The sequence below is a fragment of the Colobus angolensis genome, unplaced genomic scaffold (assembly GCF_000951035.1).
Source record: "Colobus angolensis palliatus isolate OR3802 unplaced genomic scaffold, Cang.pa_1.0 Scaffold491, whole genome shotgun sequence".
Classification (NCBI taxonomy): domain Eukaryota; kingdom Metazoa; phylum Chordata; class Mammalia; order Primates; family Cercopithecidae; genus Colobus; species Colobus angolensis.
In genome coordinates this window covers 2,318,699-2,333,758 of record NW_012118388.1, presented here as the reverse complement: position 1 = coordinate 2,333,758, position 15,060 = coordinate 2,318,699, and the positions used below count along the sequence as shown (strand labels likewise).

Here is a 15,060-nt window from a genome sequence, read left to right as displayed (position 1 = left end):
GCTGGTGGCTGCGGGAAGGGCCCCTCCCCCGACGCCGGGGAGCAGGGAGGCCGCTCGGCACCATATTTAGTCAGGGGGAGCGGGCAGCCCCGAGCTGGTATGCGGAGCTGGGAGTTCCTGCAGGAAGGAGTCCGCGCCTGCCCTTTTTGGGTTGTCTCCCGCCCGCCGCGCCCGGGGAGGGGGACCGGCTCGGCCCGGCCCGGGAGGCGTGCATGCCCCTGCTGCCCGCGGCGCTCACCAGCAGCATGCTCTATTTCCAGATGGTGATCATGGCAGGGACGGTGATGCTGGCGTACTACTTCGAGTATACGGACACGTTCACCGTGAACGTGCAGGGCTTCTTCTGCCACGACAGCGCCTACCGCAAGCCCTACCCGGGCCCGGAGGACAGCAGCGCCGTGCCCCCCGTGCTCCTCTACTCGCTGGCCGCCGGGGTCCCCGTGCTCGTGGTAAGCCCCGCGGTGCTTGCTCTCGCCGCCGACTCCCTTCTCTCGCCCCTCGCCTTCGGGGTTGAGGCCCCACGGAGGGTTGGGGCGCGGTAGGTTTTGCCTTCTAACTTCCTCCAAGTTATGGGCAGCCCCTTCCCCAGAGGACATTCTAGGGCGCCTGAGGGGTGGGTGCGAAGGAAGCCCCCAGCTCTTCCCACACGCCACCCCCGCACAACCGCACCCCCCGCGGTGGCTTCAGCTTTGGGTGACCGGGCGGAGGATGGAAGGGAAGAGGGGCCGTAGGCGGTGAGGGGTGGGGATCGGGGTTGCAAAGGAGGTGAGCTTTGGGGGTGAACCTTGATTCCATTCACTCTGTGGCCTTGCCTCACTCACTGCCTCCTCTCCTATTGCGCCTGGAAGAAGAGCAGCGGCTGGCGGGCCGGCGAGGAGAGAGGGGATCAGTTGCTGGGGTGTGGAAGGGATTCCCGCTTCCCGAGTCGGGGCACGTATTTCTATTTCACCACCTCCTTCCTTTTCAGATGAAGGTGCCAATGGGACTAAGCTGGCCAGGGAACAAATATCTGAAAAAATAATTTGAGAATTTCTAAATGAAGAGGCCTCAGCACCAGTGCCTTGCTGAAAAGCAGGAGCTGTGCCTCAATTACAAGAGCACTTCAGATTTATTTAAAGGCTACTGCGCTCCCTGGGCAGTTTAAGTCCTGTTCTCTTAGAACCTCACAGAACATGCCTTTTGGATTTATTGAGTCTATGTGTGTGTGAGAGAGAGAAGGAATGACTATACAGATACACGCACGTATATATATATATACACACACCTCACTTATATACCTATGAAATTATTGGGATAAGTTACACATAATATTAATTTTATTATAATTTACATATGTGAATATTCTACATATTTATTCTTAGGAGAATTGTTAGTATTTCTTTAGAAAACCTGATATTTTATGGTTCCTTTAAAATTGACAAAGTATTGGAGGTTCCCTTCCTGTGATGCGCGCTCTCTCTCTCCCTCAGCAGATAACAACCAGGAAATAAGAAAATGAAGGAGAAAGGAAAAATGAAGTTTTATTTTCAGTAGCTAAATGTCTAAACTGAATGTAAAGAGTGTCTGTTGAATCCATTACGTTTGGATATTCATCATTTTTTAAATTTATTTTAGGAGCAATGACTTACTTATTTGCAAAATAATGAAAAGTTCCTAACACATAAAATGGAATTCAATGAACAAATCAAGGAATTTCTTGATAACCTTAAAGTAACTTTATCACATGTCCTGTGATGGTTGACTTCAAATTGCCTCTAGCATAATAGTTTGAAATGTGTTAGACCTTGCCCCAGATAATGTTTTACTATATATATAATAAGTTGCTAAAATTTGTCGAAGCCCCAAATCCAGCCTTCATGTTTGTGTTCTCTTTTCTCCATTTGACAAGCTGGCAGAGAAATTTTGGGGTCCTTTTTACTTTCTGGAGATTGGGGTTTCCCATATACATTTTTTTCCAGGAGACTAAATAGCTCAGATATTTTTCAAGGATTGTTTTAAAGAAAAAAGGAAAAGACTGTCACTTTCAGTTCATTAGTTTGGTCATAACTATAATCAATAATGTCTGTAACTCTTCCTTTAATTATCATTCTATGTCTTATTTAAATCAGATAGCACTTTTCAGTCCTAACCATCCAATCATGATGGCAGGTGCTAGTTAGAGACAAGAACACACTAGCTCAAAGATTTGGATGATTCTCCACTTGGGGGAATGTAGGACGGAGAAAAGGAATGAATTAGTCACTATTTAGTGCCTACTCTATTTTGGGTACCAAATAGTCATAGTCATGTATGTTTCTCAGAGCAGCTCTTTCAGGAGATATTATCTCCAATTAATATTTGAAGAAAATGAGGTTCAGATAATGAATTAGGAATATCTGAAAACAAAAATAAAGGTGGCTATGGCATTTGTATGCCTATAGGACTGATGCCTGAATGCCATGCGACTTCCATTGCTTCCAAAGAGCTTGTTCTCTGAAAGAAGGTGGAAGCTGGCTAGTCAGGCAGGCATTGAGAATAAAAGTGGATAGATTTTTCTGAAGTCAGAATCCAACTTGATTTCGATGTTTTGGCTTTTAGTTATTTTAGGTACAGGAGAATGGATTTGGGAATCAGTTTAGAAGAGAAGGAAGTGGCGGGTTTTGGAGGATAGCTGTGCTTCTGGCGTTTGTTTTCCCTTCTGCTTCTAGGAATAGTGCACTCTGTCACCATGTGAGGATCTGGGAGCAGTAAGGGCAGCTCTGCCTCTCCACTCCTCCTAAGAACACTGGGTTAGCATGCTCACTTGGGCATCAAACTAATAATAATAATAATATTAACAGTACCCATGATGTGTTGTTACTTTCTTCTGTATACTCTAATAAACATTCTACATACCTTATATCCTTCTGATACTTGCATTATCTCCGAAAGCAATAATTATTATTCTTACCTAATATTGGGGAACATGAAGGCTTAGAAAGATTAAGTATCTTCTCCAAGGACCAAGGCTAAGAATGTTACACCCAGAATTCTCCCCCTACTCTATCATACTCTCAAGTGTGGTTTTTCTATTACAGGATGAAGATTCAATTTGCTCGTGAATCATTCTTCTAAATAAATGCCTCAAAAAGTCTGTTTTACATTTTTTGTCCTGTAGTAATAAAGGTTCATATATATATCTAAATATATATGATATCTATATCTATATATATCTTTAACTTTCAAACTCATTTCTAGTTCTTGAGGGTAATTTTGAAAAGTCGTTGTCCTCACTACCACAATCTACAGATTTGTTTCATACTTGCTAAATTCATTTACATACAAATTAAAAACAATATATATTTTGAATTTTATCACTTTTATATAATGCTGACTTGGGGCCCAGGTTCAGAGTCCAGTAAATTTGGATTCAAATCCAAAGTACACTCTGCTGCATTGTTAAGAGTTGGGAACTCTACTTGCTGTGTAACCTTGAACAACGTATTTTTTTTTTTGAGTCAAAAAGTAAATCAATTTATTGTTAAAGTAAATTTACAAATGGGTTGGAAATGAATAATAATGAGAAAAATACAAATCAAACATACAAATCAAAACTATAAATAGTGTTGTCAATTCAAATCCAAAACTTTAAAAGCCTTTACTATTAGAGAATAAATTTTTTTTTTTTATTATACTTTAAGTTCTAGGGTACATGTGCATAACGTGCAGGTTTGTTACATATGTATACTTGTGCCATGTTGATGTGCTACACCCATCAACTCGTCAGCACCCATCAACTCGTCATTTACATCAGGTATAACTCCCAGTGCAATCCCTCCCCCATCTCTCCCCCCTCCCCATGATAGGCCCCGGTGTGTGATGTTCCCCTTCCCGAGTCCAAGTGATCTCATTGTTCAGTTCCCACCTATGAGTGAGAACATGCGGTGTTTGGTTTTCTGTTCTTGCAATAGTTTGCTGAGAATGATGGTTTCCAGCTGCATCCATGTCCCTACAAAGGACACAAACTCATCCTTTTTTATGGCCGCATAGTATTCCATTTAAGCTCCTTAAGCTTCAATTCCCTTAGTGACAAGGTTTTGAATATCAAATTAGTTATAATATGTAAATGTCATCTTTGGCCCATAGTTGATACTCCATAGGAGTTCACTACATAATTAAGATTATTATTATTAAAAAATCAGTAAAAATTTATTGAATTCCTGTGTTCCAAGCACTATATCTGGCTGAGTAGAGGTTATAAAGGCAACTTCAGAAGTTAGCCATAGTAACTGATCCTAAGGTGTTTACAGCCTGATTTGTGAAATTAGATAACCATACCGCAGCTCATAATATAAATAATTATGACAGAAGCTATACATCTGTATGTATATATGCATATACATGCATCTGCATATACCACAAAGACCTCTAGTGGTTCAGAAGAGGATGAGATAAATCACTTTTGTTTGGAGACAAGAGGAAAGGCTTCATGGAGAAGAAGGTGACATTTAAGGTGCGTCTTGAAGGAGAAGCTGAAATAGAATTTGAGTTAGGACATCACTCCGTGAACAGCTTCGTGAACAACCCTGTGGAGGCAGCAAATGGAGACTGTACTCTTGAAACAGCAGTTGGTTGGTTTGTTTCTAAGAGTGGCGTGTGGGGAAAATGGCGTATGCATCTGAAGATGAAGGCTGGGGTCACATTGGTAAGGCCTGAAATGCCATGCCGGGCTGAGAGATTTTCTCAATTTGGTAGGAATTTAGCAGAGATAAAGTATGATGGGTGGTGTTTTAGGACTTTTTTAAGGTAGTAGTATATAGGACTCTAATGTTATCAAAATACATAATTTCAAACTCTTCATCTCCAAGTTTATTTTGCATTGTCTAATGTTACTGCAATTGCATTTTCAGAAAACACCTGTAATTTGGGCTTATTTACTCAGATGATATAGTTTATAAACTCTTTGAAAATAGGTACTGTTCAGTTGGTTCTCTATAGCATTTGCCAGAGCACTGGACGCTGCTTGTACAGATACAAGTTTAGTTAGTGATCCTTGGTGTTCATTGATTAAAAGAACTGGTGATGGCAGTGGTTTCTGCTCCCCAAATTTGGATACAGTGGCCACTAGCAGCTCTTGTTCCTTAGATCTCTGAGCAACATAGATGATATAAAGGAGATGAAGCTAGATCACCATCTTCACAAAGCTAGAATAAAGATAAAGAAAACCAGCACCAACCAAGGCAGCCCCTGACACTGAGCACGGCAGGTTTGAATGTTAAGGTGCATCTCAAATTATTTATATCTGCAACCCCAGGAAGCTCCCTCTGGACCTGGAGACTCAGATTTGAGAAATGTAGCTACTGCTGCTATCCCCAGGGTGCTGATGTCATTGTATGTGGTGAAGATAGATGATAGAAAGTCATCTCATACCCAGAGCTCCCCACTGGATCAACGTGCCTAGAGCTTTCCCATAGACTTCTTCTCCCCCAAACCTGGCCTTGGGCTCACTGCCCATCCCCATTCCTGGAACACTCTTGCGGTGCGGTGTAGGAGACAAAGCACAGACATGGGTTTCAGATGTGTCTGGATTCTTATCCTGGTTTCTCCCACTTACTAGCCATGTAACCTCAGTCAAAATGTTCTCATTCATAAACTGGACATAAAAACACCCACCTCTCGGAGACCCAGTGCCTGTAGAGGTTAAGATCACAGACTCTGGAGCCTGCTTGGGTTTGAAGGCCAGATCTGCTACTTTCCAGCTGTGAGAATGTGAGCCAGTTAGCTTCTCTATGCCTCCGTTTTCTCGATGGTAAAATTGAGGTAAATATGAGTAGTAGCCTCACAGGATTACTGAGTATGAAATGGGTTAACATGTGTAAGTATCAGAGCAGTGCCCATCTGTATATGTGTTAGCTCCTATTAGGTTTTCCAAGCCCGTGTTGATTAATCAGGAAACCTCTTTAAAGCACCTAGCAAAATACTTTAGTTTGTTAGTAGATTCCAGGACCAGTAAGAAATTAAATGTAGATAGAAACCACCTAGTTTAGTCTGCTGACCTTCACAAATTGGGAGTCTGAATAGGAAGAAAAGCAAAAATTAATCAAAATTCAGTTCTTAGAATGAAATTAATGATTCCTATCTTTGGTGACTCCTCTGTTGGTCCAAGTGGGCTAATATTAGCTAAAATTCGTCATGCATTTCTTACACACCAGCCGCTGTGTTAGGTGCATTTAACGCGTTGCTTCATTTAATACTCCCCAGGATAGTACTTTCCTTAAACATATAGGGGACTAACATTAAATATATTTATTTTATAAATGAGAAATGGGAAGCTTAGTGAGATTACTGTATGTCAGAGTCTAATTATTTAAATTCATTAATATAATCAATTTTCACAACAAATTTATGACAGAGATTTGGATAAGGGTTAGATGACCCATCTGGAGTCTCATGATGGCAATGGCATAATCACCAAAGGCTGTGCATTTCATTTTTTGTTACACACTTTTATCCTAACATGTGAATTAGTCTTTAAAGATTTTCACTCATAGTGAGTCAATACCAGGAATCAAAATTTTCTCAAATCTTTTATCCTTGATTTCAATTTTCCTGCTTTGATGGAAAACTTCATGTTCTATTGTAGATGATCATTTCAATGGGTGGTGTAGGACATTGTTTGTTTCCTATTAAGCTTGGAAATGTTGTAGAGGAGTAGGTGGCAGCAGAAGGGAGTCAAAGATATTTCTATTGTTTTGGTTTGAAGGCATGCATCTCATCTCAGTAGCACACTCTACTACAGTGCTACAAGCACCACATTTATGTGGAACCACCCTCTGGTTCTAGATCTGCAAACCATGGTATATGGAGAGGTGAAGGTACTTCTGTTACTAAGGCATGTTTCTTAAAATGAGACCTGGCACCAGATTTGGGGGTGCAGTGAATGCAAGGAAATTATGTGTAAAATATTGCATGTATGTATATACATATGCAGTTTCTTTAGTAAGAGCCTCTGCTTTTAGTAGATTATCGGATATATCCAAAATCCCCTAAAAGTTAAGAACTACTCTTTGGGGATATGTGGGTCTGTTTAAACTTCTTCTTGTGTCTCTTAGGATTTTGCTTCACTTAGATACTTTCACTCATGCTCATTTATTTTCTCCCTTCTTTCCTGTTTCCCTCCCTTTCTTTTTCCCTTTCTCTCTTCATTCCTCTTTGTCTCTTTTTCCATTTATTTTCTCTCCTTTGCATACTGCTAAGGAGATGGTGATGCTGAGGGAAAAGCAAAGACCCATAACACCAGTAGTGTTTTTTTCTCCCTTCACCTCTCCCACCCTTCTGTCTCTTTCCTGTTCCTGTCTCTCCCTCTGTCTTTCATTGCTCATTGTCCATGTGGCTTCTCTTGCCAGTTCCTTACCTGAAAAATATTGACTTATTTCTTCCTACTTTTCAGTGCTGTTGTGAGAATGAAATGGTTGAGAAAACACTATGGAGACAGTAAATCACTTCATACATATAAGGAAAATATAACGTGAGCAGGTTGCACGGGTTGTGTGGCTACCTGGTCATTGGAGATGGTTAGCACTGCTTGTAGCACTACTTTGCCAGCCTAAGTCTGTGGTGTGGAAAAATGAGTAAGATTTGTACACTTCTTTTCTGATTTTTCTGTAGAAAGAATAGCAAAGATTTAAAAAAAATGTAAAATGGTCTCCTAATTATTAATGCAATGCTATTTTCAAAATATTTCAATAAGCTCTGAGTATTGTCAACATGATTAGAAAGAATCATCTCGTTCATTTTGTAATTTGAAATAAATAACGTTTCTAGGGAGCATAGCTGATACCATATATTAAGTATGTCATGTATCATATGAATTTTTAAATTGGTACTGTGTCACAAGCACATCATTTGCAAAAAGTTTTGAAAGAAGACAATGTATCTACTATGTAATAGGTGTAGTGCTATTGCCTGGGCTTCTAAAGTAAGTAAGGCATATCTCTGCCCTTTGGAAGTTCAGACAAAAATACTTAAAATTACATATCCAAGTCTCAGTTTTTTTAATCTGTAAGACTGAGGTAATACTTAACCTGATACCTGATAAGAGTGAAATATTTGCATGCACTAAGTGCTCAATAAGTGATAGCTAGTTATTTAACATAAATGCTAATAATTTTTATTGATAATGCAGAGCAAATGACACTATGTGTACTTAATCATTTTTGTTGAATGAATGAGGTAAACCTATTCTTTAATCCTTTCAGATAGCATATATAGGAACATATCCAGGGAGCTTCAGCAATTTGCTCCAGTTGGTAAATCACATATCTAGGATCTGAACCTATTACTTCAGGTCTGATGCTTTGTTGGCTGCAGTTGCCCCCTGATTTGATTTATAGCTTAAATGATGGCATTCCTAGCAGGCAAGGGAGAGTTAAAACATATTGAGTATACATCAATATGTTCTTTACAGTATCCACATACTTGTTAATATGTAAGTTTAGTTGCAACCAAACATAAAAAGAAGAAAATAATCTATGTTTAAAGATAAAACTTTATTGATTCCTAAGACTAGTAGAATAGCCAGTAGAACAAAATTTCCCCAGCTTATCCTTCCCATTTATACAGTTAAGAAGGTAAGTTCTGAAGTCAGAGTTAGGATCTTAACCTATAGTTAGCAGCACCCTTATAACAGACTTTGGAAAATCATAAGGAGGATCATTATTATGAAAGATATTTTAACATATGTGAAGTGGAGTTCTATATTCAGTACTGTTTAAACTTTTTATGAGAATGCCAGTTTTCACTCAGCAGGCTGGTTACTTTTTTAGTCTTATTATGACAGATGTAGTTTGAGAATCACTGTCAGTAAAATCACATTTTTTTCTTTTTTTGGTGGCAAAAGCGGGATTCTAGAGCTTTACTCTCCAGGCCAGGTACATTTAAAACTCTATAGATAATTTATTGTGGGCTTTTCTCACTGATACAACATGTATGAGTTAAAGCATGTGTGTGTGTGTGTGGGTGGGGGTAGTGTATGTGTGTGTATAATACATTTGTAATTTCTTGTATGAATTCATTTTTATGTTCCTTTCTTCTCACCTCTGTTATGCTTCCCCCACCCCCAACAAAAACAGAAACAACTTCCTGGAATATTCTGATATATTCTTCCAAGCTAGCACCAATGCCTTTATGTAGGTCTCTTGGAGTCTCTAAGTTGAATAACTGCATTCTCTTCTATGATCCTTTCATCATTTATACAAGTTCTGAAACTCAAATAACTTTATATTATAATTTATATTGTATTTTGTTTACATTTCTATAACTAGACTTGAGCATCTCAAAGTCACGTAGTGTTATCTGATTCAAACCAATTTTGTCATGCCCAGCTTTTAGGTTATTTTTACTAGATAAGGTGTCCAGGCACCAACTGGAGTTCGTGGTGATGATGTTGTAATGAATTAAATTCAAGTGTCAGAACAAATTCTGCTGTGCATACAGTTATTTAATAACAATTTATTAAGCAAACAGTTTACATATTCTGTTCTCTAAGTTCTCTAAGTTCAATTGATTCCCAACTCTCTGTCCTTGAGAAGTTTTTAGTTCATGAAATCCTGTATGAAAGTGGGCACAGCCACAGTGGGGTTCTAGGTCCCCAAGTTGACATGCTCCAAGCAGAAACCCTTTTAAACCAAGGACTAGACTCTAAATCCGTTAAGAATAAGCCATTCGGGGAGAGGGTGTAGGCCTTACTAGAGTCCTATACCCTTTTCATTCAAAAGTAGGAAGTACTCCAAACTATTTTAGCTAACCCACATAGCTTGAAAGTCTCTTTTTAAACTTTTATTCTAGGTTCAGGAAGTACATAGGCAGGTTTGTTATAAGTAAATTGCATGTCACAGTGGTTTGGTGTACAGATTATTTCATCACCCGGGTAATAAGCATAGTATCCTATAGGTAGTTTTTTGATCGTGACCTTCCTCCCATCCTCCACCTTTAAGTAGGCCCCAGTGTCTATTGTTTCCTTTTTTGTGTCCATATATACTCAATGTTGGAGTTGAGTTGATTCCATGTCTTTGCTATTGTGAATAGCGCTGCGATGAACATACATGTGCGTATGTCTTTATGCTAGAGTGATTTATATTCTTTTGGGTATATATCGAACAATGGGATTGCTGGGTCAAATGACAATTCTGTTTTAAGTTCTTGGAGAAATCACCAAAATGCTTTCCACAATGATTAAACTAATTTACATTCTAACTAGCAGAGTATAAGCATTCCCTTTTTTCTGCAACCTTGCCAGCATCTGTTATTTTTTTGACTTTTTAATAATAGCCATTCTGACTGATGTGAGATGGTGTCTCATTGTGATTTTCATGTGGATTTCTCTGATGATTAGTGATGTTGAGCTTTTTTTCATATTCTTGTTGGCTGCAAGTATATCTTCTTTTGAAAATCTTTGATTATACCAGTGAGTTCATCTTTAGCATTCATTATGCGAATTCAGTCATTACTTTCATCAATGAAAAGTTCTTTTTTACATCCACAATGCTAATTAAATTAGTTGTTAATTAACATGCAGATAGCAAAAAGACTTTGGAGTGGGGCCTTTCTGATAAAATGCTGGTGACTATGTAGGACTTGGCATTTTGATAGCATTTTAGCTGACTACTCCTTAAATCAGAATTTAAACAAACGGGTAAGTACATGTCATACAGATTATGGTGAAGTGTTTTAAAGTAAATTACAAACTTCATAACTTAGGAACTAGGTCTTCTTTGTCCTCATTATTTCTAGAATAGACATACAAAATTTGTCAGCTAATGGGTAACTTAATAATTGTGGAAGTGATTGAATTTTATTTGCCATATTGCCACAATTACATTTGCTAGTCTATTGAATTCTTCAAGTTTTCATTAATTTGTTGATGACCTGTTTTGTGTTTGGCATGGTATGGAAATATCTAAAACACTTGGAATTGAAACAGTGTAGAAAGAATGAAAGTACAAAAAGAGGAGAGTAAAGGAGGGAACTTTTTCTAATTCCATTCTTTCTCCCCTCTCCCCTCCCTCCTTCCATTTCTTTTTCCTTCTCTCCCTTCATTTCCCCCTTCTTTCCTTTCTCCCTCCCTCTCTCATCTTTCCTTTCTCTGGACAAATATTTGGTGAACACCTTTATGTGCACCATACCTTGAGATGAAGGCTTAAAGAGGTTAAGTGACTTGTGCCAAATCCTAAAACTAGGATAAAGCCCAGCTCCCACCACTCGTTCTTCAAATCTTTGAAAGAAATATCTGGAAATAAAATACTTATGAAATTATAGAGCAGTTATGTACAAATGTACCCCTGACATATCTGCATAACGCTAAAATAACATGTGGCATTTCCTCTCTAAGGAAAATCGAATTTGTGTTGATATAACGAGAACCTCTGTGCTGAGTAAATTGTGTTCTAGTGCAGTGATCCCTTTTTTAAAGGGTGCTTTTGATGGTACCAGCAGAAACTGTACTTTTTAATATCCATTTCATATTTAGCATTTTCTCACACTGGGGTTCATAGAAGTACCTTTTACACTCAGAAACGTCTTGTGTTTCCAGAGATCTCCTCAAAGCAGTACACTATGTTCTCACACACACCAAAATTGAGCAGTCCTGGATGGAAATAATGCACCTGGGGATTCATCTTGTAATTTAAAATGAACTCCTAAAATTTCCAATTAAAAAACTACTAGACAGTATTTTTGGGTTGGTGACAATGTCCTCTGCGTTCACATGTGTCTTCACAGTGTTGAGTTTGCTCAGTCACTAAAATGAAGAGACTTAGTCAAAACTATGCGACAATCTTTTAGGTCTTTCACAGAGAGATCTTTATTTCCTCTTCTCTCTGGCTCCTATCACATGATTACTTGGGGTTCCCTTTTTATTCTTCCCGGGCTAAATCTAGAATACAGATATGAGAATTCAGTAGACACTTTTTTCAAGGCACACTATCAGGCTCTTTCTGTCATCCCATTTTTTGAAAAGATTCATGAATCCAATGTGAAAGAGAACATGTTTCTTTATAACTGGAACTTTTTAGTCATGAAGAAGGGCTTAGAGATTATATAGTTTTATCTCGTAATTTTCAAATTAATGCCTCGAGAGACTAAGTGACTTGCCCAAGGTTATGCAACTAATGAGCTAACACAAATACACAAGTAGCTAACATAGATAGAGCACTTAGTGTGTAGCAGACATTGTTTCAACTACTTTTTACATATTAACTAACATAGCCCTTACATCAGCATTATGAGACCCTATTGTTATTTCAGCTTACAAATGAGGACACTGAGGCACAGAAAGATTAAGCTACTAACCTGTGACCCCACATAAAGGAAGTGACATACCACGACACAATGGTTCCATATGTCCTTTTGATAAAGGGATAGCCCTTCTCACTAGTACTATGTTATTGATTTTTTGCCACTTCCTAGAGATGTTAAGGCCATCTGCAATGAATCTTTCTTTATGGCAGTATTAATTGGAAGATAGATGAAGAGTATGTGATTACTATGAGAGTTTTTTCTGAGTGACTATACTGTTGTCCCAAAAGCTTTTACTGAACACTGTATTTATAGTTAAATACTGTGATAGTGAAGAGGTAGCAAAAGACAGGGAAAAAGAGCATTTAACACCCACATCATTTGGCTTGATGATGATGCTTTTTTGTTTCTAACATCAAATCTTTTCAGACAAAAAGTAACACTACATGTGAAACTTGCTACAAGTGGATATAACCAAAATCTACCCATTTTTGATGCACAGATTTTGAATTCTTACACTGTGATTTTCACACATAATGTAACAGCATAAGTAACATATAGAGTATCTATTGCACCTGAGACATAGTCATTAGTTTGACAACTACTTAAAGGCAGAAGAGTTATTCAGTGGTATAAATTTAAGAGAAAAGCATACACATTAATATATTTATATTTTGAACTCATATTTATTTCTGAAGGGACACAATCTGTTTCTAGGAGTACTTTCAAAATAATAGCAAACATAATAGCAGGTCTGGTCCAGCCTGGTACCATTTCCTGGCAAGCAGCAGTGACTTGATAAAGCAGTTCTGTGAGCTACTGTACTTGATGTTATTTTCTCTGTTCTTAATTTGGATTTATTTAAACACTTTCCATCATTTAATTTAGATAGCTCCAATACTATCACGTTCATAATCTTTCCTTAATGCTTCTACTCAACAGTAATCCATCTTTTCTATAAACTCCTGTATTTTTCCCTTATCTTATATACTTTGCATAAGATAAAAGGGTACCTGTGGGTATGTGTTGGATTGCTGGAGAGAAAGCAAGACAAATGAAATGAACAGTGACTCACTGGCCTAACAGGCAGGCGCGTAAGTATTCCTCCATGCTCTGCTGCTTACTAGCTTTAAGCCCTTGAGAAAGTCTAGTCCTTTTTTTTTCAGCCTCTGTATCATTAGCTATCTAGTTAGCAAAGGTTTGAACTCCAACTGGGACAGGATACTGACTCATTGCTTCCCCAGGCAGCTGTTTCTATGTAGAAATCAAGTCTGACTATTGGGATGCTCTACCTTCCAATGAAATAAAGTCTGTCTCTCTGAATCTCCTCACTGACCTCACTCAACCTTTTGAAGTTATTTGGAACAACTTAGGTGGTCTCATAGTGTTTGAAGTTACTTTTCAGTTCTCTGACTCTTCTTTTCTTGAACTGAGAATCTTTAACTTTATATAGCACCTGAGTCCCTTCTACTATTCTGGCTGCCCATATCTGACTGTACACAAGATGTCTTACCTTCTTAACTATTGTCACCACTGCTGTAATCCCAGCTTCTCAGGAGGCTAAAGCAAGAGAATCACTCGAACCCAGGAGGCGGAGGTTACAGTGAGCTGAGATCACGCCACTGTACTTCGCCCTGGCTGACAGAGTGAGGAGGTTCGTCTCAAAACAAAAAAAAACAAAAAAAGTAAAAGCACATACAGTGCTATATAAATGCTTAAGTGTACTTTCAGTCTTGCAAGTAGAGCAGAAAGTGTACCTATTTTGCATGCTATTTTTTTTCCCCAATGCATTAGACTTGGGATGGGTATAAAGATACCTTGTGGTTAATTTGTCTCATCCTTAGAGTAGATTCATCTTTTTTTTTTTTCCAAGTAGGCAAAACATGGTATTGTGACACTGCCCTGCTTCATGAAAACAATAAATGTTGCTAAGAGATCGTGGCATTTTCTCTCCTGCTGAGACTAAGCTGGGCTTCTAAACCTTAAGAGAACACACCAGGCAACCTCATCTAATTGGGTTTACTGTCTTGGAATCAGATGATTATTAAAATGCTTTCAATTGTATGTAGTATATATGATATAGTATACTACATGGTTGTGCATTATAGTTACTTACATACACACACATTTTGGCTGTCGAAAGATTATACGTTCCCATAGACTAGGATATTTGTCTTGCATATTTTTGCTTCTTGCTCACCACATCCTGACTACCACAATGCCTTTAAAATTGTAGATATAAGTAACCCTAATAATTGTGTATTTAAAAAAATAAGATTCATAGAAATTAAAATTATTTTAGATACTCTTGTTTCTTTAAGACTATTATTAATTTCCTGGGCACTTGAATAAAATATAATTTTTATGAGAAAATATATTTAGGTGCACTGCCCATCCATAGAGGCCTAGGTTATAAAGTCCAAATTATTTTTCCAAAACTTGTCTTTAGTTTTACTTTATTTCCTAATCATCACTGATTTCTAATATCTTCCTCATGTATATTCATTCCATTTTTCATTTAATCAAAGCTGTGTAAGACAGTCCAAAATAAATCTCACTTACTTCAAATGGAGAATATTTCACATACTCATCATTTTGTTTTAAAAATCTTTAACATTGTCGTATTTTGCCTGTGTAATTACTATTTCACATTCCCATATCTTTAATTGTACATAGCACATATATTCATAACTTTAAATTGTCACTACTTAAACATTTATATAGCACTGTATGTGCTTTTACTTTTTTTGTTTTTTTTTGTTTTGAGACGAACCTCCTCACTCTGTCAGCCAGGGCGAAGTACAGTGG

At 38.1% G+C, this 15,060-nt stretch overlaps 1 protein-coding gene across 2 annotated transcripts in view; it reads left to right on the top strand.

The window, feature by feature from the left end:
- Window positions 1–187: 187 nt before the first annotated feature.
- Window positions 188–15,060, top strand: part of LOC105524224 (lipid phosphate phosphatase-related protein type 5) — a 116,220-nt gene continuing 101,347 nt past the window's right edge. For both annotated transcript variants that reach the window (XM_011959410.1, XM_011959409.1), the window contains exon 1: window positions 188–449. In XM_011959410.1, the coding sequence (XP_011814800.1) occupies window positions 213–449 (237 nt within the window). In that variant the 5' untranslated portion in view covers window positions 188–212. The remainder of the gene's footprint in view (window positions 450–15,060) is intronic.